At 35.5% G+C, this 25,445-nt stretch overlaps 1 protein-coding gene across 2 annotated transcripts in view; it reads right to left on the bottom strand.

Moving 5' to 3' along the window:
- The window catches only part of CD2AP (CD2 associated protein), a 145,683-nt gene that overhangs the window by 40,585 nt on the left and 79,653 nt on the right, over positions 1 to 25,445 (bottom strand). For both annotated transcript variants that reach the window (XM_049893810.1, XM_049893818.1), the window contains exons 4-7: positions 23,591 to 23,691; positions 20,169 to 20,289; positions 2,280 to 2,467; positions 59 to 137 (exon numbers count right to left, since the gene is read on the bottom strand). In XM_049893810.1, coding sequence (XP_049749767.1) covers positions 59 to 137; positions 2,280 to 2,467; positions 20,169 to 20,289; positions 23,591 to 23,691 — 489 coding nt within the window. The remainder of the gene's footprint in view (positions 1 to 58; positions 138 to 2,279; positions 2,468 to 20,168; positions 20,290 to 23,590; positions 23,692 to 25,445) is intronic.

Genomic DNA, 25,445 nt, shown 5'->3' with positions numbered 1-25,445 from the left:
AATTTGAGCATGCTCCTAGTATTCCCAATGTTTTTGAAAATTCTTTTCAAAAACTTACCTTTAATTTTACCTTCAGTATCTATTTTTGTTACCTCCATACTGTGAGTTTTGGATCCTACTGACTGTATGAGTAAGGGCTAGAATAGAAAAGGATAGTATCAACAATTTTAAGTTAGAATAAAGACAGTATTGTTAAACAAAGATTCCATTTATAGTTATATAGCATTCCCTGAATGGTACTTATAGTCACGTAATATGACTGAAAACTCAGCAAAAAAGATAAAGATCTCAAAAGCTCCTTAAATAACAGCTCAGAACTGCTAATTTTTTAAAACTCTCTGTTAAGATTACATGTTCTCATGCTTACAATACAGCACTGTCATTCATTTTCAGAACCTCTAAAATAAATACCAATAATAGTTTTTGAGAACTTATTATGTACCAATCCCTGGCCTAAGAACTTCAGATACATTATAACTTAATCCTCACAACAATCTGCATAAAAACAAGCACTATTATTCACCCTTTTATAGATGAGAAAAATTAAGTAATCTGCCCACAATAACAGTAATTTGAAAGCGGAGCCCAGATTTGAGCCTACAAAGACAAACTCCAGAAAGTGTACTCTTAAACAGCAATGAAGTTCTTCCAGGTGTGATAGAGATTTAGAGAAGAAAGCAAAGTCTTTACATTTCATTGTTGCTATATGAATGAAAACATTTAGATAATGTTACAATCTTAAAACTATAGACCTGTAGACATTTTTCCATTGTAATTGACTACAGTTAAGTCCTTTATCATCATATACTTACTTAACATCACATTTGACCTTAGATTTTATTAGTTAAAAATGTGAACGTACCACTAACCTACCTATCACTGTGCTTTCTGTTTATCTTCCTGTTTATAAAGATACTCATTTTAATTTCTCCCCAGTTCTACCATATCCTCCAACCTGGTGCCACCTCCAAACATAAATGTGCTCCCTACTTTGTAATTCCAAGGTCAGCGATCAAAGCAAGTCTCAAAGACCCATCATATATGGTGACTCTGAACTACTCTAGGTAGTGGACATTATTAATGGTGATTGAAAGGTTACCAATATAACCATCAATCAAATAAAGCTATTCAATATAATCCCAAATTTTAGAGTTGTAAGGGGCTAATGTTCTTCCTAATGTTTCCTAATGCAAGAATTGCTTCTTCAACATTCCTACCAGTTATATGGCTGTACGGCATAATTCCAAAACCCATGAGAATTCTCATCTTTACCCGAATTCTTTAAAACTAAGAATTAATTAGGTCCCAAAATCTTAAGATCAGACACTCTCAGAGCTACGAGAGGGTGGGATAGAAAGCAGTTCTCTTTCCTGAACCTTACTGATTATTACATAAGGAAATATGTACTAAGATGGAAAAACAAAATGCTGCAAACAATGACTGTAGGAGGAAACTTCAGAATATATTTCACCAACCAAAACACAGTCTTATAAATAATATGTAATTAAACTAAGTAACTACGTAAATACCAAAATATTTTAAACCCTTAAGAGTTAAACCAAAAAATACAAATAAGGACTACAGGTTAATCAACTACCTAGAAGTCTAGGGGAAAGTCTCCTATCTGACTCTCTAAGGTACTGATATACCATAAACAGCACTGAAATAAATATTCTAAAGATTGTAGCTATTTTGCTCCCAAAATAAAAACTTAAGGGTGTATTTTAAAGTCTCTTATTAGATCCTTAAATTTATAGTACATTTACTTTCATTTATTTCACAATGCAAGTGAGATGCTAATGAAAAATAAGTCTCCATACATTCAGAGAGGGAGATTAGTAAATTTAACCATTCTTGACAATCCAGAAGAAAGTTAGGTAATGGCTACTTCTCATTGTGAAATCATTTTTAAAAGGCCCATTTTAGGTCTTCTTCAAAATAAAAACATATATATATAATTTTAGCTTAAAAAGGCAAAAAAAATTCCCTTTTCTATTTATATTTACAACGTGATACTAAAAAGTCTGAAGTTTCCGTTTAGAAAAGTTAAAGTTCCAGAAAACAAGGATTTTAATTTTGTAAGATTCAAACATAAACATTATATTACAGTAAATTTGAGGAGAAAATAATTTCACACAGCCATCTTTTTTATAAACAAATTATAACCACCTCAAAAAAAAAAAAAAAAGGAATAGAGTTGCAAACTGACTTTTCCATTTTAAAAAATGCTTAATAAAGGAATGAAATGAGGTAATCTAAGTAAAATGCATCTTTACTACCTTTTCAATTTTTTTCTCTTCTATTTCATTACTGGATGTTCTTGTCCTAAGTTTCACAGAGCCTTCTTTAAAAATATCTCCAAATCCAATTCCTCGAATTTTCTTTGGCTGAGCAATTGGTCCAAGTACAGTTTCATTCCCATTCCCCGGAGAGGGTAAGGGTGAGGTAGGCCCGGTCAAAACAATTTCTGAAAGAATAATTTGTTTTTGAAGAATGACACCTAGAATCACAAAAATCTTGACATGCCTTTCCATAAGATGTATATTCTATACCTCTTAGACAGAAACTGTAGAATAAAAATAATGAATTCAGTGACTGAGTACTGAATACCTGAGAACACAATCCATTTTACATTGATTTCATTGTTGCTGTCATTTGAAACAACAAAGACTTCAAGTATTAACAGTAAATTATTAACTAAGCAGTCTAGGAAATCATATCACACGAGGTCCTTAACAAGAGTACATCAAAATTTTCAACTCTTGGACAAAGACAGTATAATGCAAGACTGAAACAGTAAAGACAGAAAGTATAACCATTTAAAAAAGTTATATGATTCATACCACTACTGACTGTTCTGATCAGGGCCACAACAGATGGATCCTGACAGAGCAGAAGAAAAATGTGGAACAGAACTCAAATCCTTAACAAGTCCAGACTTACTGGAACAGTTAAGACTACAGGACTCCCCAAGACTATCACCCTGAAACAGTCTTTAAACCTTAAACCAAAATTATCCCTTGAGGTCACCTTTTAGCTCAGTAACAGATTGGCTCGTAAAATAAAGAATATCACCCGTGAGTAATGAGCTACTTTAAAAAAATCACCTATGCGAGACCAGAAGGTCAAAAATTACTTTAAAGCTAAGATGAGGGGCAGGAAAACTAGAGCCCTGGAAATGGTACAACTAGAATGGGAAAAATGAGAATGACAACACACTGTGAAAAATGTAACTAATACCATTTAATACTTTGTATAGAAATTGTTAAATGGGAACCTAATTTGCTGGGTAAACTTTCTTTAAACATGATAAAATATATATATTTTTTAAAGTAATATGATTCAAATCTGATCAAAGTTGGAGTGAGATACTAAGTATAAAACCTGGGAATATTAACAAATTTTCATTTAAAAAAAATGAACAGTTCAAGACAACCTTTCATTTTAACACTAGGATAAAGTAACTTTAATTTTAAAGCAGCCATCAGAAATTTTTAAACACAATAATCAATATTTTTTAAAGAATATTTAACATTATATGGGTAAGGAAGTTTGTTTTTTTATGTTCTTGCTAAATAAGTAGGATTCTTATTTATAGGTTTCAGTGAGTCCATGAACACCCCTATGGAAAACTGTATGGGTTATCTTATCAGTACATTTTTAGGGGAAAAGAGTCACAGCTTTTATCAGATTCTCAAAAGGCCTTATAATCTAAGAAAGTTAAACAACAAAGTTCCAGAGTAAATCATCTAAAAAATCCCAGAAGAATTTCAAATTGAAGGTGAAGAGTAATGAAAAATGTAGTACCAGTACATGAAACTAAAGGAGTCTGCTGAAGCATAACAATAACAACAACAGGGTTAATAATAAAAAGAGTAAAAAAAATTGAGTAGCTACCATTTATTCAGGGTTTATTCTGTGGTAGACACTTTGCTAAACACTGTGTATGGTTACCGCCATGGGCTTAACATTAAGCATTACTACTCCTAATTTTACAGATGAGTAAACTCATCTAATATTAAGAGGAATTAAGAACCTTTCCCAAAGCCATATGGTAGCAAGTAACAAAGCCAGTGTTGAATTCTAAAAGATCCCAAAACCATATTCTTAAGCATTTTAATACATCTCACAGCCACAAAGTCCCAATCACAGATCTGTGAATATTTTAGAACTGGATTATAGAAACAACTTGTATGAACTTAACAAATAATACTAACCAATACAATAATCTACCACAGTCACTTTCAATATCAGTTTAAGCTAATATGGTGGGGAGAAGATACATATTTTTGTAATATAGTTTTAAAGCAACTCTATCGAGGGAATGTTCACATACAATAAAATGGACCCATTTTAAAAGAACATTTCATTAATTTTTAACAAACTTATGTACCATGTAACACAACAAAATTTAAAACGTTTCTGTCACCCACCAAAAAATGCTGGTATACCATCCTAGCCAATCCTTCCTACCCCTAACCTCAAGAAACTTCCCATCATCATTCTGTCACTTCAGGTCTATCCTTTTTAGAGTTTCAAATAAATTGAATCAGACAGTACAAAAGCCTCTTCTGTCTGCTTCTTTTTCTGAGCAGGCTTTATATGAAATTCAGCCATGCTGTTCCATGTATCTGTATTTCATTCCTTTTAATTGCTGATTAGTATTCTACTGTACAGATATATCACTATTTATCTACATAGCTGTAGGTTTTGTGTAGGTTAGCTTTATCAATTTATCGTAAGTACTTAACATGTCAAATTCTTTTTCTGCATTTAGTGAGATGACCATATAGTTTTTCTCCTTTCAACTGTTAATATTGTAGATTATATTGTTTTTTATCAACCTTGCGTGCCTGGGATAAACCCCCATTAGACATGAGGCATTAACCTTTATATATTTTGCTGGATTGGATTTGCGAATACCTTGTGTCATGGATTGAATTATGTTCCCCCAAAAATATGTGTACCGATTGGTCTGGGCCATGATTCCCGGTATTGTGTGATTTTCCTATATGTTGTAAATCCTGCTTTACTATGTTAATGATGGAGGATGGGCTGCAGTTGTGTTAGTGAGGCAGGACTCAACTTACAAGGCTGGATTGTGTCTTTTGAGATATAGTGGGACCTCATAAGAAAGCAGTACCAGGAGCACAACACGTCCCTTAGACCTGGGCAGGGTCCCTGCGCAGAGAAGCTCCTAGTCTGGGGGAAGATTGGTGAGAAAGGCTTCCCCTGGAGCTGACACCTTGAATTTGGACTTTTAGCCTACTTCACTGTGAGAAAATAAACTTCTCTTTGTTAAAGCCGTACACTTGTGGCATTTCTGTTATGGCAGCACTAGATGACTAAAGACACTTTGTTAAGAATTTTTGCGTTTGTGTTCATTGTTCATGAGGCACAATGGTCTATAATTATCTTTCTTATGATGACATTATCAAAGTCATAAAGACCTAAAAAATCTAAAAGAATTTGTGTAAGATAAAATGCTTGATACTCAACAGTGAAAATATCTACACAAGAAATTTTCATTGTGTCAAGTTTTGATAATAAATTCAATTTCTTTGATATAGGCTATTCAGAGTTTCTATTTCTTCAATGTCAGTTTTGCTAAGTTGTACTTTTCAAGGAATTTGTACATCTCATCTATGCCATCAAATTTACTGGCATTTTATCTCCTTATTAACCTTTTAATGTCTGTAGGTTCTTTAATGCTACCCCTTAATAGATTTCTGATACTGATAATTTCTTTTTTCTTTGATCAGTCTTGTTAGGGGTTTATCAATTTTTTTATCTTTTAAAAAAAATTCAATTGTTGAACTTGATTTTCTCAAAATTTTTTTTCTATTTCATAGCCTTCTGCTCTTACTATTTCCTTTCTTCTACTTATTTTACTTTTAATTTGCTCTTCTTTTCCTAGCTTAAAGTGAAAGCTTAGATTACTGATTTTTGTTTTATCTTTCTGTATCTAAAACAATTTCATCATTATGATCACAAAACCTATTTTATTATTGTATTATTTCATAATTGTATTATTTCAATTCTTTCAAATTGTTGAGACTTGTCTGATGCCCCAACACACAGGGTCTATCTGGTTAATATTCCACGTATACTTCAAAAGAATATGTATTTTACTATAGTTGTTGGGTGAACTATTCTGCAAATGTCAATTCGCTCCAGTAAGGTGTTAATGTTGTTCAAGTGTTTTAAATCTTTACTAAATTTTGTCTACTCATTCTATCCATTATTGAGAGAAGCATGCTAAAATCTCCTATTTGTGGGTTTGTCTATTTCTTTCACTTTTGGAAGTTTCTGTCTCATGTATTTTGAAGTTCTGTTATTAGCTTACACATACTTAGAATTGTTATATAATTTTTATGAACTGACTATCATTATGAAATGTCCCTTTTCTATCTCTATTTCTTTTCCTGTAATATACTTTGACATTAGTATGGAGCCCTGGTGGTGCAGTGGTTAAGAGCCACAGCTCTTAAGGTCGGAAGTCTCAATCTACCAGCCATTCCCTGGAAATTCTATGTGGCAGTTCTACTCTGTCCAACATGGTTACTATGAGTAGGAATCAACTTGAAAGCAATGACTTTTTTTTTTGTGGGCACGGGGGGACATTAATACAGGTATGTATACACACACTGCTATTCAGTCAAACGCATAGAGAACCTACTAAAAGCATTTTTGGGGAGCTCCTTCTCTACACTGCTCTCGCCTCAGGTATTCAGTGCCACAAATTCTAGCTGCCCTGGTGGTGCAGTGGTTAATAGCTACGGTTGTTAACCAGAAGGTTGGCAGTTTGAAATCACCAGCAGCTCCTTGGAAACCCTATGGGGCAGTTCCACTCTGTCTTATAGGGCTGCTATGAGTCAGAATCAACTTGACAGCAACGGGTTTAGTTTTTTTGCCAGCTTCCTTAAACTCGCATTTCTGCTTCTACAATTCAGCAAAATTGATAGTCATCTGCTACGCCTCCCCCTCCCTGCATTGTAGCCCAGAAATTACCTCCAGGCAGAAATCCAGGACAATCGTAGGCTCTCTCCTAGTTTATTTCCCTTTTTTCAGGAATCCCAGTCCTGTGTTACCACCCATTGTCTAATAATATTTTTTCTATATTTTATGCAATTTTCTAAGCGTTTATGGTGGGAAGGTAATTCCACACCATCTTGCTCCCTCATTGCAAGAATTATAATTGGTGTATTTTTTATACACTGCTTAAATAACTAGCCTGTCAGACAAAACAATATTCAGACACAGATGAGTATATAAGGTACTTACCTAAAAGGCATTTAAAGTGAAACAATCTATGGTATTAACAAATCAAAGATGGATAAAGGCAACTTTAGCAGTTGGTTCAAAGGTGCAACTTTTAGTCTGTGTGTTTGATTACGGGTACTAAACAAAAGCTCTCTTTTGGGTTTAGTGACTGTAGCCTTTAATATATAGTCATTAAAATATGTATCATTAGAATTTTTTTTTTTTTAGAATAGATGCTTAAATATTGAAAATATCCAGTACTAACAGATAGGCTACTAAGATAGGCTGATTATTTTTGGCTCACCGAAAATTACCAAATTTCACTTCAAAACTACCACGAAAAACCAAAAATGTTGCCATCGAGTCAATTCCAACTCATGGCGACCCCATGTGTTACAAAGTAAAACTGTTCCATCGGGTTTTCTTGGCTGTGAAGCTTACAGAAGCAGATCTCCAGGCCTTTCTTCTGTGATGCTGTTCTGCTATTAAATCAATGGCTTGAAGGCAGCATAGTATAGCCGTAAAGCACATGGACTCAGGAACCAAGTCCCTTCATTCATACTTCATTTCCTATACTGTCTGAACCTAGTTTTTTCACCTGTAAAATAGGAATTCTTCATAAGATGGCTATGAGGATTCCCATAAAGTGCTTAAAACACTGCCTCGCTCAGTTCCTATTATTTTTAAAGAGTTTTAAATATTCAGTATTGAGAACCATTCAAGTAAGAGAGAGCAGGACCACACAGAAGGACAAAGATTTATGAACACAAAATAAAAGGGAGAAAAAGATATTAGTCACTAGAATGAAAAAAAGGAGGGAGGGGTTAAAAAAAGAAGAATGGAAGGTCTCATAATGAGACAGAACAGTAACTTAGCAATATGGCATATCTAATGGTTTTATGTCTATATGTTTTATCCATCAGATTTTCCTTTAGTTGCTATGCTTGTAGAAAAACTGTATTTGCATTTTATTCGTAACACTGTCACAATCATAAAATATAATAGCAAGTCATCTTTCCATTAAGCCTAAAAATTAGATTTCCTTACCTCCCTCCCTCTCTTTAAATCTCTAAAGCAAAACTGCTTGATAGCTTCTATTGCCATATAAAGTGACTTCATTATTAAAACAGCCAAAAGCTCCAAAATATAACTACTTCTTGGAAAAAACAAACAGGAAAATGTATGTTAGCTGCATTGAGTGCTAAAAAAAAATACAAAGTAGGATCAGGTGAACATACAAAGCATTTAATGGCAGCAATCCAAGTTCATCATTAAAGTAAATGAGGAACTAGACATGTTAGTAGGAGGAACCAGTCCCTGGAGAAGGATATCATGCTTGGTAAAGGGTCAGCGAAAGAAAGAAGACCCTCAATGAGATGGATTGACACAGTAACTGTGACAGTGGGCTCAAGCATAACAAAGATTATGAGGATGGCACAGGACCAGGCGGTGTTTAATTCTGTCACTGTGAGTTGGAACTGACTCGACAGCACCTAACAAACAACAACAACAATGCTGAGTATCTCATCTCAACAAGGTAAAATAAAATGTGAAAACTGAGTGGAAGGACTTGGAATCTACTGAAGTTGCTGACATAAATCCTCCTTCTGGAGTGTGATCACTCCCGGACTACCGGCTACAATGTTAGGACCACTTAGTAGGGAAGTAATGGCAAATAGCAGGGTAATGCAATAACACAGGCAAGAAACGACACCTGGGTAGCAGTAGTAGCATTGGTAAAAAGAACACAGATTCTTGTTTTTTTTTTTTAGTAGTGAGAGATTTGTTAATGAATCAAACGTGGGGTATGAGATAAAAAGAAAAGTAAAGCATATATTTAAGGATTGGGGCCTAAGTAAAAGAAGAATGCAGTTGCCATTTTTAACTAAGACGGGAGGACTGTATACAGCAGATTTAGCTACAGGGAAAAGGGTGGACAATCAGTTTTAGACATCTTAAGTATGAGATGCTTATTAGATACCTAAATAAATTTTTTGCTAGTCAGTGGGATTTATGAATCTAGAACTTGGGGGGAGGGGGGAGGATTAGCCAAAAGAAAAAAATCTGGAGGTTTAAGCATAATGATAGCTCAAGTCATGAGACTGAATGAGATTTACAAGATATCAAAAGAATACAAGTAAATAACAGAGATAAAATGAGAAAACCATATTTGTCCTTTATTATCAACCTCCCTCAAAAACACAAAACCTCTACCTGATCAATGTGTCTTAAAAGCAAGGGATAAAGTGGAGGCAGAACAAATTAGTCACAGAAAATTTTTACTTTACTTTTTTTTTAACTTTTTTGCGTAAGTCGGGGAGAAGACTTAGAATTTTACAGAACAAGGGGAAAAACTGAAAGCAGTTCCTACTTAGTAAACAAGTAGAATCTGAATACCAGCAAAAACACACACTCTAAATAAAAAGAATGGCTAAGTATAGCTGACAAAATGAAAAAGGAAACATTTTATCATAAAAATTAAATATATCATTTCCCTAGAAAAGCAAAACTTTTCCTGATTTGAAAATTTACCTTGGATTTTATAGAAAAAAAAACACTAACAGGAAAGATTGTAAATTCACGACATTCCTATAGAAAATACAAAGTGGCTTTCTTATAAGTTTTATCCTGTATCTTTTCAATCCATATTGAGGGCATGAAAAAGAAATTATCTGTGAAGGCTCAAGTAATATTGCCCATTTCTGTCTAGAATCAGAAATATCTTCTTAGTGGTAATAGCTAGGATTTAACTGGCCAAACCAAGATCATCCCATTTATTTTGGTTTGTCGATTTTTTTTTTAAAACTTATTCAATTTAAAGAGGAAACTATGTAAAAGAATCAAAGATAGTGGCTATGACATTACAATTCTCTAAGCAAAAAATAACATTTTATAACTACAATCTACTATAATTTTTTTTTAACAGACACTAGGAACAAAAGGAGCCCTGGTCACGCAATGGTTAAGCACTTAGCTGCTAACCAAAAGGCTGGTGATTTGAACTCACCCAGCTGCTCCTTGGGACAAAGACCTGGTAATAAGCTCCCATAAAGATTACAAAACCCTATGGGGCAGTTCTACTCTGTCACATGGGGTCATTTTGAGTCAAATGTCAACTTGACAGCACCTAACAACAACCACATGAACATACACTATTTTACTGACTGAAAAGACTGCAAAAATACCAATAAAAGACAGGCTATTACACTATTAAGACACAGAAGCACTAAAAAAAAAAAAATGGAAACAAGAAAAAAGACACTGGAATAGTGGACATCAATTCAAGCCATAATGCATGATACAAACTCTCTCAAATTAAAACTTAAAGAACTAGGTTACGACCATCACTAAAGTTCTAAGTAGTCACTCCTTATAAAGCACTTACTTCCTGGCATTCATATCAATATTCAGAACCTCTCTGCCTAAAAATTAAAGTTTAAAAAAAAAAAATTATAGTATACTTCAACCACTGACTTCCCACCCCATAATCACAAAGCTCTAGATTTAGAATGCACTGTTACTGTAAAGAGGTTAAGCAAAGAAGGAAGTGTATTTTTAACACATATAATTCACCAAAGCTACTAAAATTCAAGTAAGGTTGAAGAGTGCAATAAAATGCTCAAAGTATTTATAATTATAAATGTAATGAACTAAAACCAAATGTAAATCAGACTTCTTATTCTGGTCAGTTGCATGCACTTGAAATTTTGTACATATTTTAAGAGCTCAGTTTACACGGCATCAATAGATCGTTTCACCGTAAGTTTTAACTCATACGAACTTTTAATGTGAAACACAAAAATGAGAAAAGCCAATACTTGTGAACCACAGAAATATCAAAATACATCAGAAGTTACTAAAAGGACAGCTCGCTAAGTAATAATGTACCACTAAATTTAAGCCAGATGTTTTTCTGTACTTATTTTTGTTCCCTAATGGTTTTTCATGGCCTCAAATTTAAGTTCTGACTTTAGAATTGATACCAAATATCCTCAAATAAAGGAAACATAAAATTGTAAGAGTATAATCTATTTGCTAGGACCTCTTCTCTTTTTATTCCTATCAATGATTTTCTTTCTAAAGAATGAACGCCTGCATTGAGGAACATTGATTTCCAACTCCATCCTGTTCTAACTCCCAGTAATAAAAACTGCTCTGCTTAACATAACTTTATCATATATTTAAATGTAGTTAATTCTATATAAGAAGTCAGAGCACTAGTGGCACAGTGGTTAAGAACTCAGCTGCTAACAAAAAGGTTGGCAGTTTGAATGCACCAGCAGCTCCTCGGAAATCCTATGGGGGCAGTTATACTCTGTCCTGTAGGGTCACTGTGAGTTGAAATCAACTTGACAGCAATGGGTTTTTATATAAAAAGAAAAGAAAAGGGGAAAGGAATAAGAATGAAGTAATGTGGTACAAAAAGAACCAGTATCTACTGTGGTTACAAATTTGCTAGACACTGTGCTAAAGCTCCATTCATACATCACCTAAAAATTAGGAGTAAGCTTTATATGAGACACCTGATTCTGCCACCAAACGAGAATGACCAAAAATAAAAATCCAATTATTTGATTCTTTGTTTGACTCATATAGGTTAGAGTAGAGTCTTAGAAAACTTAGAATCCTAGTAAGCTCTTTACAAAATTAAACAGAAAACATACAGTGGAAGAACACTTAGAAATGGGAGGCAACTTAAAAATGGAAACTTAAACTAACAAGAAGGCCACCGTGTATCACCAGTCATACTAAATAGCCATGAAGTTCATGCTCTTCTCATTATGAAAATCTAACTCGCTTTAAAAAAGGGATTCTTAAAAGCCATGCTCTATTTTCCCTGCCTCTATAAGCATTAACCATGTGTCAAGATGGACAGAGCCATTATAAGTCTGGGTCCCTAAGTGACTATGTTGTTTTAATAAAATTTTCAAATTGTTTTAACTGCAACATATTCTGGCCACCAGAGCATGCTACCTTGTTTAAGAAAAAAAGAAAATATGAACATTTGATTTTGTACATATAAGCACAAATGAACACCAGAAAGATAAAAAGAAAATAAAAATGCTTTCTCATAGAGAGCAGAGGAGAACACTTGGATGGGGGCAAGTATTCTAAGGTACACCTGTTCATAGAGTTTGATTTTGGAACTATGAGAATGTATTATCTATTCAAAAAATTCAAAAGTATATCAAAACAACTCATGAATCGTATGAAATGAGATGTAAAATTTTATTCATAAAATTATATGTATTTTTAAAACAGTGCATGGCTTTTACCCACTTCTCAAAGGTGTTTATGAACCAAGAAACATGAAGAAAACAATACTCCATCCCTCTTTATAATCAAGATATCATGTCAATTAGGAATACAACAGTCACACAAATACTACTAAATGATCAAGTTCTGACTTTATTCTCACAGTGCAATGCTTTATACGAGTACACTAACAGCCATAGCAGAGATTTATCTATTCTCCCTAGAAACCACAAATACCATACCCTTGTGACACAGGAAACAGATGACACAATCAACTGGTATGAGGGCTACCTGTTCCATACATAGACTGTCAAGTTCTATTTACACTATGCTTCCCCAAGCAGCAACACTATCAAAAAATATCTAAGTGACGTAAGAGAAAATATAAAGCTCTAGAATACAAACAAAATAAATCAGTGATTTGGGCCTTTATAAAGACGCAGTGGGGAAAGAAGAAAAGGCAGGGTCTCCACCCATAAACAGCTGAAATCCTGTGGAGAGGAAAGATACGTAAACATGTATGATAGGTATAGATGCCATCGTAAGAGTATGAGTAAAGGACAGTAAGGGAAACAAAGCAAAGAACAGTTAGGAGAAGGGGGAAAAAAAAGAAGTTTAGAAGATAACATTCAAACTAAAATAGTTACAGAGTCACAGATAATATTCCTAATGTTTCCTGAAACTTTTCTGAAAAGATGAAAATTTGTGAAGTATTCCATTTAGAAATATATCCTCCAACAGTTCCTGTACGTACCTAAGGAAACTTAGATCATTTTACTCTATGATCTAATTATACTTGCTTGAGTTTGTATCTGTCTAAACCCACTAGGCCTAGACCTTAACCTTTTAGACTGCGGGATGGATTTTGTACCATCACAACTTCAGCACAGCTTAAGAAATATTCACTTAATTAAACTGCCTCTGTTTTTATTCTAAAATTATAGCAGTTGTTGTTGTTGTTAGGTGCCGTTGAGTCGGTTCTGATTCATAGTGACCTTATGTACAACAGAAAGAAACACTGCTTGGTCCTGTGCCATTCTCACAATTGTTGCGATGTTTGAGCCCACTGTTGCAGCCATCGTGTCAATCTATCTCATCCAGGGTCTTTCTCTTTTTTGCTGACCCTCTACCTTACCAAGCGTGATGTCCTTCTCCAGGAACTGGTCGCCCCTAATAACATGTCCAAAGTATGTGACACAAAGTCTTGCCACCCGCACTTCTTAGGAACATTCTGGCTGTATGTCTTCCATGACAGATTTGTTTGTTCTTCTGGCAGTTCATGGTATAGTCAATGCTCTTTGCCAATACCATAATTCAAAGGCATCAGTTCTTCTTCACTCTGCCTTATTCACTGACCAGCATTCGACTGCATTATGAGGCAACTGAAAATATCACAGCTTGGATCAGGCGCCCCTTAGTCCTCAAGGTGACATTTTTGCTTTTTAATACTTTAAAGAGGTCTTTTTTCTTTTTTAAATAATTTTTACTGTGCTTTAAGTGAAAGTTTACAAATCAAGTCAGTCTCTCACACAAACGCTTGTATACACCTTGCTACATACTCCCAATTACTCTCCCCCTAATGAGGCAGTCTGCTCCCTCCCTCTACTCTCTCTTTTCGTGTCCATTTCGCCAGCTTCTAACCCCTTCTACCTTCTCATCTCCCCTCCAGGCAGCAGATGTCAACATAGTCTCAAGTGTCCACCTGATCCAAGAAGGTCACTCCTCACCAGCATCCCTCTCCAACCCACTGTCCAGTCCAACCCATGTCTGAAGAGTTGGCTTTGGGAATGGTTCCTGTCCTGGGCCAATAGAAGGTCTGGGGGCCATGACCTCCGAGGTCCTTCTAGTCTCAGTCAGACCATTAAGTCTGGTCTTTTTATGAGAATTTGGGGTTTGCATCCCACTGCTCTCCTGCTTCCTCAGGGGTTCTCTGTTGTGTTCCCTGTCAGGGCAGTCATCGGTTGTAGCCAGGCACCATCTAGTTCTTCTGGTCTCAGGATGATGTAGTCTCTGGTTCATGTTGCCCTTTCTGTCTCTTGGGCTCGTAATTACCTTGTGTCCTTGGTATTCTTCATTCTCCTTTGATCCAGGTGGGTTGACATCAATTGATGCACCTTAGATGGCTGCTTGCTAGCATTTAAGACCCCAGATGCTACTCTTCAAAGTGGGATGCAGATGTTTTCTTAATAGATTTTATTATGCCAATTGACTTAGATGTCCCCTGAAACCATGGTCCCCAAACCCCTGCCCCTGCTATGCTGGCCTTGGAAGCATTCAGTTTATTCAGGAAACTTCTTTGCTTTTGGTTTAGTCCAGTTGTGCTGACCTCCCCTGTATTGTGTGTTGTTTTTCCCTTCACCTAAAGTAGTTCTTATCTACTAATTAGTGAATAGTCCTCCCCCACCCTCCCTCCCTCCCCCCCTCCGCTTGTAACCACAAAAGAATGTTTTCTTCTCAGCTTAAACTATTTCTCAAGCTCTTATAATAGTGGTCTTATACAATATTTGTCCTTTTGCAACTAATTTCACTCAGCATAATGCCTTTCAGGTTCCTCCATGTTATAAAATGTTTCACAGATTCATCACTGTTCTTTATCGATGAGTAGTATTCCACTGTGTGAATATACCATAATTTATTTATCCATTCATCCATTGATGGGCACCTTGGTTGCTTCCATCTTTTTGCTATTGTAAACAGTGCTGCCATAAACATGCGTGTGCATATTATCTGTTCGTGTAAAGGCTCTTATCTCTCTAGGATATATTCCAAGGAGTAGAATTGCTGGATCATATGGTAGTTCTATTTCTAGCTTTTTAAGGAAGCACCAAATCAATTACCAAAGTGGTTGTACCATTTGACATTCCCACCAGCAGTGTATAAGTGTTCCAGTCTCTCCACAGCCTCTCCAACATTTATTATTTTGTGTTTTTTGGATTAATGCCAGCCTTGTTGGAGTGAGATGAAATCTCACTGTAGTTTTGATTTGCATTTTCTAATGGCTAATGATCGTGAGCATTTCCTCATGTATCTGTTAGCTACCTGAATGTCTTCTTTAGTGAAGTATCTGTTCATATCTTTTGACCATTTTTTAATTGGGTTATTTGTCTTTTTGTAGTTGAGTTTTTGCAGTATCACGTAGATTTTAGAGTTCAGGCGCTGATCAGAAATGTTATAGCTAAAAACTTTTTCCCGGTCTGTAGGTAGCCTTTTTACTCTTTTGGTGAAGTCTTTGGTTGACCATAGCTGTTTGATTTTTAGGAGCTCCCAGTTATCTAGTTTTTCTTCTGCATTCTTAACAATGTTTTGTATACTGTTTATGCCATGTATTAGGGCTCCTAACAGTGTCCCTATTTTTTCTTCCATGATCTTTATCGTTTTAGAATTTATATTTAGGTCTTTGATCAATTTTGAGCTTGTTTTTGTGCATGGAGTGAGGTATGGGTCTTGTTTCATTTTTTTGCAGATGGATATCCAGTTATGCCAGCACTAGTTGTTAAAAAAGACTGTCTTTTCCTCATTTAACTGTTTGAGGGCCTTTGTCAAGTATCAACTGCTCATATGTGGATGGAATTATGTCTGGATTCTCAGTTCTGTTCCACTGGTCTATGTATCTGTTGTTGTGCCAGTACCAGGCTGTTCTGACTACTGTGGCGGTATAACAGGTTCTAAAATCAGGTAGAGTAAGGCCTCCTACTTTGTTCTTCTTTTTCAACAATGCTTTACTTATCCGGGGCCTTAAAGAGGTCTTTTACAGCAGATTTGCCCAATGCAATATGTTGTCTGATTTCTTAGTTGCTGCTTTCATGGGCACTGATTGTGGATCCAAATAAAAGAAAATCCTTGACAACTTCAATGTTCTGTCTATCATGATGTTGCTTATTGGTCCAGTTGTGAGGATTTTTGTTTTCTTTATGTTGAGCTGTAATCCATACTGAAGGCTGTAGTTTGTCCTTTCATCAGTAAGTGTTTTGAGTTCTCTTCACTTTCAGCAAGTCAAGGTTGTTAACTAATCTCCAATCCTGATGCTGTGTTCTGCATTATATAGTCCAGCTTCTTGGATTATTTGCTCAGCATACAGACTGAATAAGTACGGTGAAATGATACAATCCCGATGCACACCTTTCCTGATTTTAAGCCATGTGGTATACCCTTGTTCTGTTAGAACTGATGATGAGTTGATGTTGGGTTTTCCATACCCATCACAGTCTATTGATAACAATGAAGATTATAATTTGCTCTTTAAGCATTCATCCTTCCAAGTCTAGTATCAGACTGCCTTTATGTTCAAAAGCAACAAGGTATGGTTTGCAAAAGCACAGATAGCTAAAACCTATAAGGAAAATTAAAAGGAGCCCTGGTTGCACAGTAGTTAAGCATTCAGCTGCTAACCGAAAGGTCGGCAGTTCGATCCCACCAGCCACTGCATAGGAGAAAGATGTGGCAGCCTTGGAAACTCTATGGGGCAGCTGTGTTTTGTCCTATAGCGTTGCTATGAGTTGGAATCAACTCAATGATGACAGGTTTTTTGGGTTTTTTTAATAAAGAAAATTAAATTCCCTTAAAGCAAGATCAATTATTCATTTCATTCATCTCTACTGCCGATGAGCTTAAAAGTAAAATTACCGGAGACTAGAATGTACCCTGTGGTATTAATTGGAATTAGAGGGAGGAATTTTAATAATTATACTATGGTTACATAAAAGAATGGCCTTGTTCTTAGGAAATACACACTTGAGAACTAAATGGTAAAAGTAAAAAATATACTGATATATAGAGTAAGTGTCCCTGGGTAGTGAAACCTGTTAAGTACTCAACTAGTAATCATAAAGGTTGGTGGCTCAAACCCAAGAGGTGGGTTCGGAAGAAAGGGCTAGCAATCTGTTTCTGAAATGTCATAGCCATTGAAAACCCCATGGTGTACATTTCTATTCTGTACACACGAGGTTGTCATGAGTCAGAACTGACTTCACAGAAACTGGTTTGTTCTGGTTTTTTTTTAGATAGTGTCATGGATTGAATTGTGTCCCCCAGAAATATCTGTCAACTTGGCTAGGTCATGATTCCCTTGTATGACTGCCTACCATTTTATCATCTGATGTGATTTCCCTGTGTGTTGTAAATCCTATCACCATGACGTAATAAGATGGATTAGCTGCAATTACATTGATGAGATCGACAAGATTAGAATAGTGTCTTAAGCCAATCTCTTTTGAGATATAAAAGAGAGAAGTAAGCAGCTCATTCCACCAAGAAAGAAGCACCAGGAGCAGAGTGCATTCTTTAGATCCGGGGTTCCTGCACAGAGAAGCTCTTAGTCCAGGGAAAGATTAACGAGAAGGACCTTCCTCCAGAGCCAACAGAAAAAGTCTTCCCCTGGAGCTGATGCCCTGAATTTGGACTTGTAGCCTACAAGATGGTGAGAGAATAAATTTCTCTTTGTAAAAGCCATCCACTTGTGGTATTTGTGCTATAGCAGCACTAGATGACTAAGACAGAGTAAATAATAAATTAGCAAACAGGGCAAAATGTTAACAATCGGTGGCTATGGGTAAATGGTATATATAAATATGGGGGCTCTTTATACTATTTTTGTGATTTTTCTCCAAGTTAAAAAATGTTTCAAAAACATCACCACACTGGCGTTGAAAGGATGGACCCACAAGGTCAGAAGTAGCAAGGAAAGTACACAAGAAGGAATCTGAAAGCCAAAATTCTTAGAAGTCCTGGTTCTTGTAAGGAGAATATGTATGTAGAAAAATACGTAAATCATAACTTCTCAAAGTCTTTGTTTCTCTGCTAAAAAATGAGGGTGTTATACTAGGAGTTTCTAGCTCAATATCTACATGTTTTTAAGTTTGCTTTATCTCCTCATGCCGTTATATATAGTTTCATTACTTAGCTTTTCTCCAGGTTCAAGACTTATTGAAGAGTAGGAAAAAAACAAAAAACCTTGCATAAATTGTTTATATGCAAACAAACCATAATTATGCATGAAAATAAAAGTTTTAGGAAACTCTGGATAAAGTCTAAAATGGTAGAACTAAAAACACATCACATGAACTTTAGGAGTAATCTACAATGATCTCCATGTCTCTTTTATCAAATTATATTTAATACCACATCACCTATTAAATTTAAATTATATGAACTTTTTTCCTCTAAAATGTATCCCTTACTGTTGAGTACATCCAAAAACCAAAACCAAAATTTATTAAATTTAAATTATATGAACTTTTTTCCTCTAAAATTTATCCCTTACTGTTGAGTACCTTCAAAAACCAAAACCAAACCCACTGCCATCAATCAAGTCGATTCCGACTCATAGCGACCCTATAGGACAGAGTAGAACTGCCCCATAGAGTTTCCAAGGAGCACCTGCTGGATTCAAACTGCTGCCCTTTTGATTAGCAGTTATAGCACTTAACCACTACGCCACCACAGTTTCCACAGAGGCTTATAAATCCATTTCCTATGCATAAAACCTTATACTGTCTTCCTACTTAATTTCAAATTATTTATACCTTCCATGTATAAAACACTGAAGATATAAAAGAAAGTAAAAGGAATAGTTAAAAGCAATCTACTATGTTACAAGTGTTATTTTTATAAACAGTCCTGCCAATTCTCACAATCCTTTTAGATAAATATCATTATTCATATTTTGCAAACAAAAAAAACTACAGGTAAGCAAAAATGACTAAGACAAGGTCCCTACCATGAGGGAGACTAACGCCCTAGCAAAACTGCCAAGTAATATTAATACCAGCACAAATCCCTGAAAAATCTTCACTATATACACTTTTCCATCAAGAAAAAGATCTACTTATTCTTCATTACCACTTAAAAATTCAATTCCTCTTTTGCAGAAAAAAAATTTCCTAAATCTCATAGCAATTCTCGAAAATAGAAAATTTAAACCTGGCTTTGGGGAAATTTTTTCTTAATCATACTCTTCAGTGATGATCAAATTAAGATGAATGTGTATGAGTCTCTAAATGACAGCAATCACAAATAATATGACATTCTGGTGCATAGAGGAAAGAGGAATCTATTGTGAATATGGACAACAATAAAAAAGATATTATTTAAGAAAAAAATTAAAAATTTCTGCAATAGATAAGACATCTTCAAACTCAGCAGATCAAAATTGTACATATCTTAACTGGGAAAAAAATCAGATGAAACATATCAAATCATTTCTAATCAGAGTACAAAATGCTTACTTAGAGTTGAAGCGAAATTCAGAAAAGGAAAAATATTAAATTATTTGCCTATTTAGTTCACTTTAGGCCCCTATCATAAGTAATTTTCTAAAAATAGATAAAGTGAAGCCAATAGCTCAAAATATTACACATTTAGTTACCAAGTGGGTTTGCGCTCAACGTCTAACCCCAAGATTTGGCTGAGTTCAAACCAACTCAGTGGCACCACAGAAGAAAGGCCTGGTGATCTGCCAGAAGACCCTATAGAGCAGCTCTACTCTGTAATACTCCGTAATGGGGTCACAATGAGTCAGAACTGACTCAACAGCAAATGGTTTGGATTTGGGTTAGTTACCAAATAAGAACAGAGTTTTAAAAAATATATAATAAAAACTAGATCATATATAAAGTTTATTTAAATCAATTTAAATTGTTCAAATAGTCTACCTGAGTCCTCCTGGGCTTCATGAGTTTCACCATCATCTGTTACCTCTAATTCTTTCACAAAATTTGAGGGAAACAATCCCAATTTGTTGTTCAGGGTTCCACTCCACCAGCCTTCTTCTACCTGAAAGAGTTCACAATTCAAGAATAATAAAAGGGTACTTTAAGTAAAAGTCTTCTTCCTATGAGAAAAATAGGCTAAATAAAGGAATAAGCAAAAAGTTGGTGATACAACCTTTAAAACTATAAGAAAACACAACAAGGAAAAAGTATATATTAAGCTAAATCTAAATGGATTGAATTACATGGAATAAATCATCATCAATAGCGCTCACAATGAGAACTTGTACTCAACTGCCATCTATGAAGTAATTTCCATGAAAATATCAGATAACCAGGTGTTATGTTTTAACAGCAAGAACTAGATTATTCCGGAATTTCACCTTCTTAAACACTACTGAGTCCCAGTTTATAACAAATAGTATTTAAGGTATTTGGAAATTTGTGATTTGAAAAGGCTGATGAATATAAGAATATAGCTTCCTAATTCACAGAGAAAATCACTAAGCCTTTTATTCAAACAGTGATTCTTAACAGAAGAATCACTTATTTTTAAAAATCCAGGTGCCTGGCTCTACTAAGCTCCCCTCCCATGCCCTTTAACCAGAATTAGTTTCATAAACCAAACTCTTTAGAAAAAAATATTTACACCCGTTAATAACCCAGCGCCCATTAATAACAAGGTTACATAATTTCCATAAAGCTATTCAATTAAATATTTAATAAGTGTTTAAATAGTTTCTGCTAGGGATGCTAAGATGATTTAATGTGTAAAATCTTTTTTTTTTTTTAAAGTAAACTGTTCACTGTGAAAATTCACTTAGCAGCAGTAAGTACATATGCTGTCGCAGCTGCAAAAAAAGCTCATTTTCTGTTTAAAGTATTTTTTTAAATTTTCTACCTCATTAGAATTACAAAGCAAACTTTTAATAAGTTATTCATCCAACAGGCACTCAATATGTATGAGCCAGTGTTCACCACTAAAGATACAAATTTGCATAAAATCCATGTCCTTGAAAAACAGAAGAAGACAACAAAAATATGCAGGTAGTTATAGGAGGTGCTCCAGGAAAGTATCCACAGAACGGTGTAGCAGCATAGAGGAGGGGTTTGAAAGAATCAAAAAAGGGACTCCTAAAAAGAAATGATGAAAGAGTTGCATATTAAAGGTTGAATAAGAGTTTTAGGGGTAAAAAGCATGGGGAAAAAATGTGGTGGCATAAAAAATAAAGGATTAAAATTCTCGTAAAAAGACCAGACTTAATGGTCTGACTGAGACTAGAAGGACTCCAGAGGTCATGGGTCCCCAGACCCTCTGTTAGCCCAAGACAGGAACCACTCCCAAAGCCAACTTCTCAGACAGGGACTGGACCGGACTATAAGATAGAAAATGATTTTGGTGAGGAGTGAGCTTCTTGGCTCAAGTAGACACAGGAGACTATGTGGGCAGCTCCTGTCTGGAGGGGAGGTGGGAGGGCAGAGGCAGACAGAAGCTGACTGAACAGACAGGTGGAATACAGGGTGGAGAGAGGGAATGTGCTCTCTCATTGGGGGGAAAGCAACTAGGAGGAGTACATAGCAAGGTGTATATAAATTTTTGTATGAGAGACTGACTTGTCTGTAAACTTTCACTTAAAGAACAATTAAAAAAAAGAAAAAAATAAAGGATTAATTCATGGAAGATGGAGCTGAAATACAAACTGTTTGCAAGAATAAGGAGAAGGCAGTAAGTGTGAGGAGTTCAGACTTTTTAGTAGACTTCAGGAGGCACTGAAGAATTGGGAGTGATTCAAACCAGGTGTGATTGAGGGTCTGTAGATCAAACTGGGACAGGAGAGAGAGAGAAACAAGAGCAGACTATTATCTGTACATGGAACTTCAAACTGGTGGCAACTAGGCAGTTAGTGTTATTTGATTAACGAATTCTTCGAAGAAAAAGTAGTATAAGGGTAAAGAATACTAACTCCAAAAACAGGCTGCCTGAGTTCAAATTCTGACTCACCTGCATACTCAGCACATGGATTTGGGCAAAGATGGCTGCAACAAAATATCCCATCCCACATAATCATCTACAATGTGACCTTTGACACTTCTCCTACCAAGAAGCGGTGATCTCCGTCCCTTTCTCCTTCAATCTATGTGGCTTATGATGCATTTGTGACCAACAGAATGTGCTGAAAATGATGCTGTTATCACTTCCAAGGCTAAATTATAAAAGGCAGCACAGTTATCAACACATTCTCTGAAATGAAGCCCTGAATGGCTGTGTAAAAAGTTCAACTATCCTGAGCTTAAGGCCCCCATATTGTAACAAAGCTAAGACAACAGCTCTTGGATCAGCAGTCCTAGTCTTCAAGCCCTGAAGGCACCAACCATGTGATTGACAGGACTTTCCTATGATTTCAGTCGTGTGCCTTGAGTCTTTCCAGCTGAGACACCCAGACATCATGGAACAGAGATGCACATCTCTGCTGTGCTCCTCCTGAATTTCTGACCCACACAACCCATGGGCTTAATGAAACTGTTGGTCTTTGCCACTAAGTTTGGGGTGGTTTTTTATACAACAGTAACTAGAACAGGCAATTACTTATCTTCTGATTCAATCTCTTCATATGTAATATGGGCATAAAATTTCCTATCTCATTAGGTTGTTGAAAAGTTCAAAGGAAATGATAAATGTGAAACACTTAGCACAATGCTTAGGACATAATTCAGACTCAATAAGTGTTGATGGAAATAAAACAGAATTATTTTTTATATAAACACATCAGAAGTTGACCTAAACATAAACATTAGTGATAAATTGTTACATGGCATTAGGACACAAAAATCAATCTTTCCAACAATATATGATATCAATACATACACTCTGAAAATGAGATCTTCAATTGCCAAATAAAACTTTAATAGTCTTTCAATAGTAAAAGCAGAGGTGTGACAAGATATTTTTAAAATATTTTTAAAATCTCATTCTATGATATTAAAACTTAGAAAAAATTCCTTCTATTTCACTGCTTCATACCTGTAGTGAATTCAGAATCAAAGGAAAGGCTTATTTATGGGCTTAGCTACTTTGATTGCATCAAATTTTAGGGAAAAAAAATTTTTTTATTCCTAAAGGTAAGAGATTCAAATACAGTAGACAAATATTAGGTATAGCAAAGATGTTTAAAGCTTTATTTCTACAGATAATACAATCTTACATAAAATCATTAAAGATCCATTTTAAAGTCTGTATCTTAAAATTTATGTTAAAAACAATAAAATGTGCAAAAATTCTCATAGAAAAAAATATTGTTACAAAGCACGTTTCTCAGAGCATCAATTCTAATTGCTGCTGTATCTCTAACACATGTTTTCCTTACCTCTTCATTAATATCAATAATATCTCCCACTTTCAGCTCCAGTTCATCCTCATTTTGTGGAGTGTACTCAAAGAGAACTTTACACTGACGTTTCTTGGTCTCTAAAAGAAGGATATAATAAAAACTTACACGTTGAAAGATCATTAAAATAAACAATAGCATCTTTATTTACATACTGTATTTACATTCACAGGGCTCAAGTGAATGAATAAAAAGAGAACATATAAGCATTTTAAACAGCTAACCACAATCAATCCTAGTTAGCTTCCATTCAGCTCCCATACTAGTCTATTCATCTTCAAATCAATTCAAACCAACACAAAAAGGATCTAAGGCTCCTGGCAATGAAATCTATTTACACATCTGATCCCACCAATTACACAAAAGCAAAATATCCACTGACAATTCTCAGACTAGAAATACAGACCATAAAAGACACTGTTGGTACAACAAATTAATCATAAATAAATTTTACAGGACAGTGATTTTCTACTTCCTGATCAAAGTCTAGAAATACTTACGATGATCTAGTCACACTGACCTTTAATTTCTTGAAAATGGCATGCCCTATTCCTTCTGAGAATTAAATATACTTTTCTTCAGCCAGGTACACTTTACCTTCATCCTGGAAGCCCACCTTTGTCTGCCTTCAACTCATCATAACCTCAGGTTAGAAGGCATTTTCTCCAGATAGCCTTCTTAGGTACTCTTCCTTTGTGCTTCCACAGCATTCTGTACTTGCCCTATTGGCTTCAACAACCTGCCTTCTATTGACAATTGACTTTTTTTCCCTTTCATTCTATCATAATGACATTTTCTTGCATGTATCCCCTCTACTCTGTAGGATAAAGAAAACTGGGCATTCAGTTTGTCAACTGCTCTGTTAACAAACTCATCTAACATACAAAAAAACACCAGACCTGTTGTCTTCAAGTCAATTCTGACTCACAGTGACCTTATAGGACAGAGTAGAACTGCCCCATAGATTTTCCAAGGAGCAGCTGGTGGATTTGAACTGCTGACCTTTTGGTTATCAGTCATAGCTCTTAATCACTGTGCCACCAGGGCATCTAGCATAGTGCCTGGCTTACAGTAAACCTAAAGGTATTCATAAATATTTCTGAATTAACAAATGGCAGGAACATCAACCAATATCATCCAAGTGCCTACATTCTATCAACCCCATCCCTACCAGCAAAAATTGTAACAAAATTTGTCTTAATAATTTAAATGCATACTTAAGGAACTAACAGGACTTGAGGAGACAGGAAATATGCACATGAAGCACTAGTATCAGCAAGTGAATATACAACACCCACTGCCGTTGAGTCGATTCCGACTCATAGCGACCCTATAGGACAGAGTAGAACCGCTCCATAGAGTTTCCAAGGAGTGCCTGGCAGATTTGAACTCCCGACCTCTCAGTTAGCAGCCATAGCACTTAACTACTACACCACCAGGGTTTCTGAATATACAATAAGATAGTAAAATACTTTGTTGTTGTTGTCTTGTGTTGGTGAGTTGGTTCCAAATCATGCTAGCCCCATGTGTTACAAAGCAGAATGGCTCTGTAGAGTTTTCTTGGCTGTAATCTTTACAGAAATAGGTCACCAGGCCTTTTCTTCTGTGGTGCCACTGGGTGGGTTTGAACTACCAACCTTTCAGTTAGCAGCAAAGAGAAAGCCATTTGTGCCAGCTGGGTACTATTTTAAATAACCAAAACCAAACCCGTTGCCATCCAGTCAATTCCGACTCATAGCGACCCCATAGGGTTTCCAAGGAGTGGCTAGTGGATTCAAACTGCTAACCTTTTGGTTAGCAGCCAAACACTTACCCACTGTACCACCAGGGCCCC

This window comes from Elephas maximus, chromosome 1 (genome assembly GCF_024166365.1).
Source record: "Elephas maximus indicus isolate mEleMax1 chromosome 1, mEleMax1 primary haplotype, whole genome shotgun sequence".
Lineage (NCBI taxonomy): Eukaryota > Metazoa > Chordata > Mammalia > Proboscidea > Elephantidae > Elephas > Elephas maximus.
The sequence above is the reverse complement of the archived record's forward strand: the minus strand, read 5'-3'. Positions and strand labels throughout refer to the sequence as shown.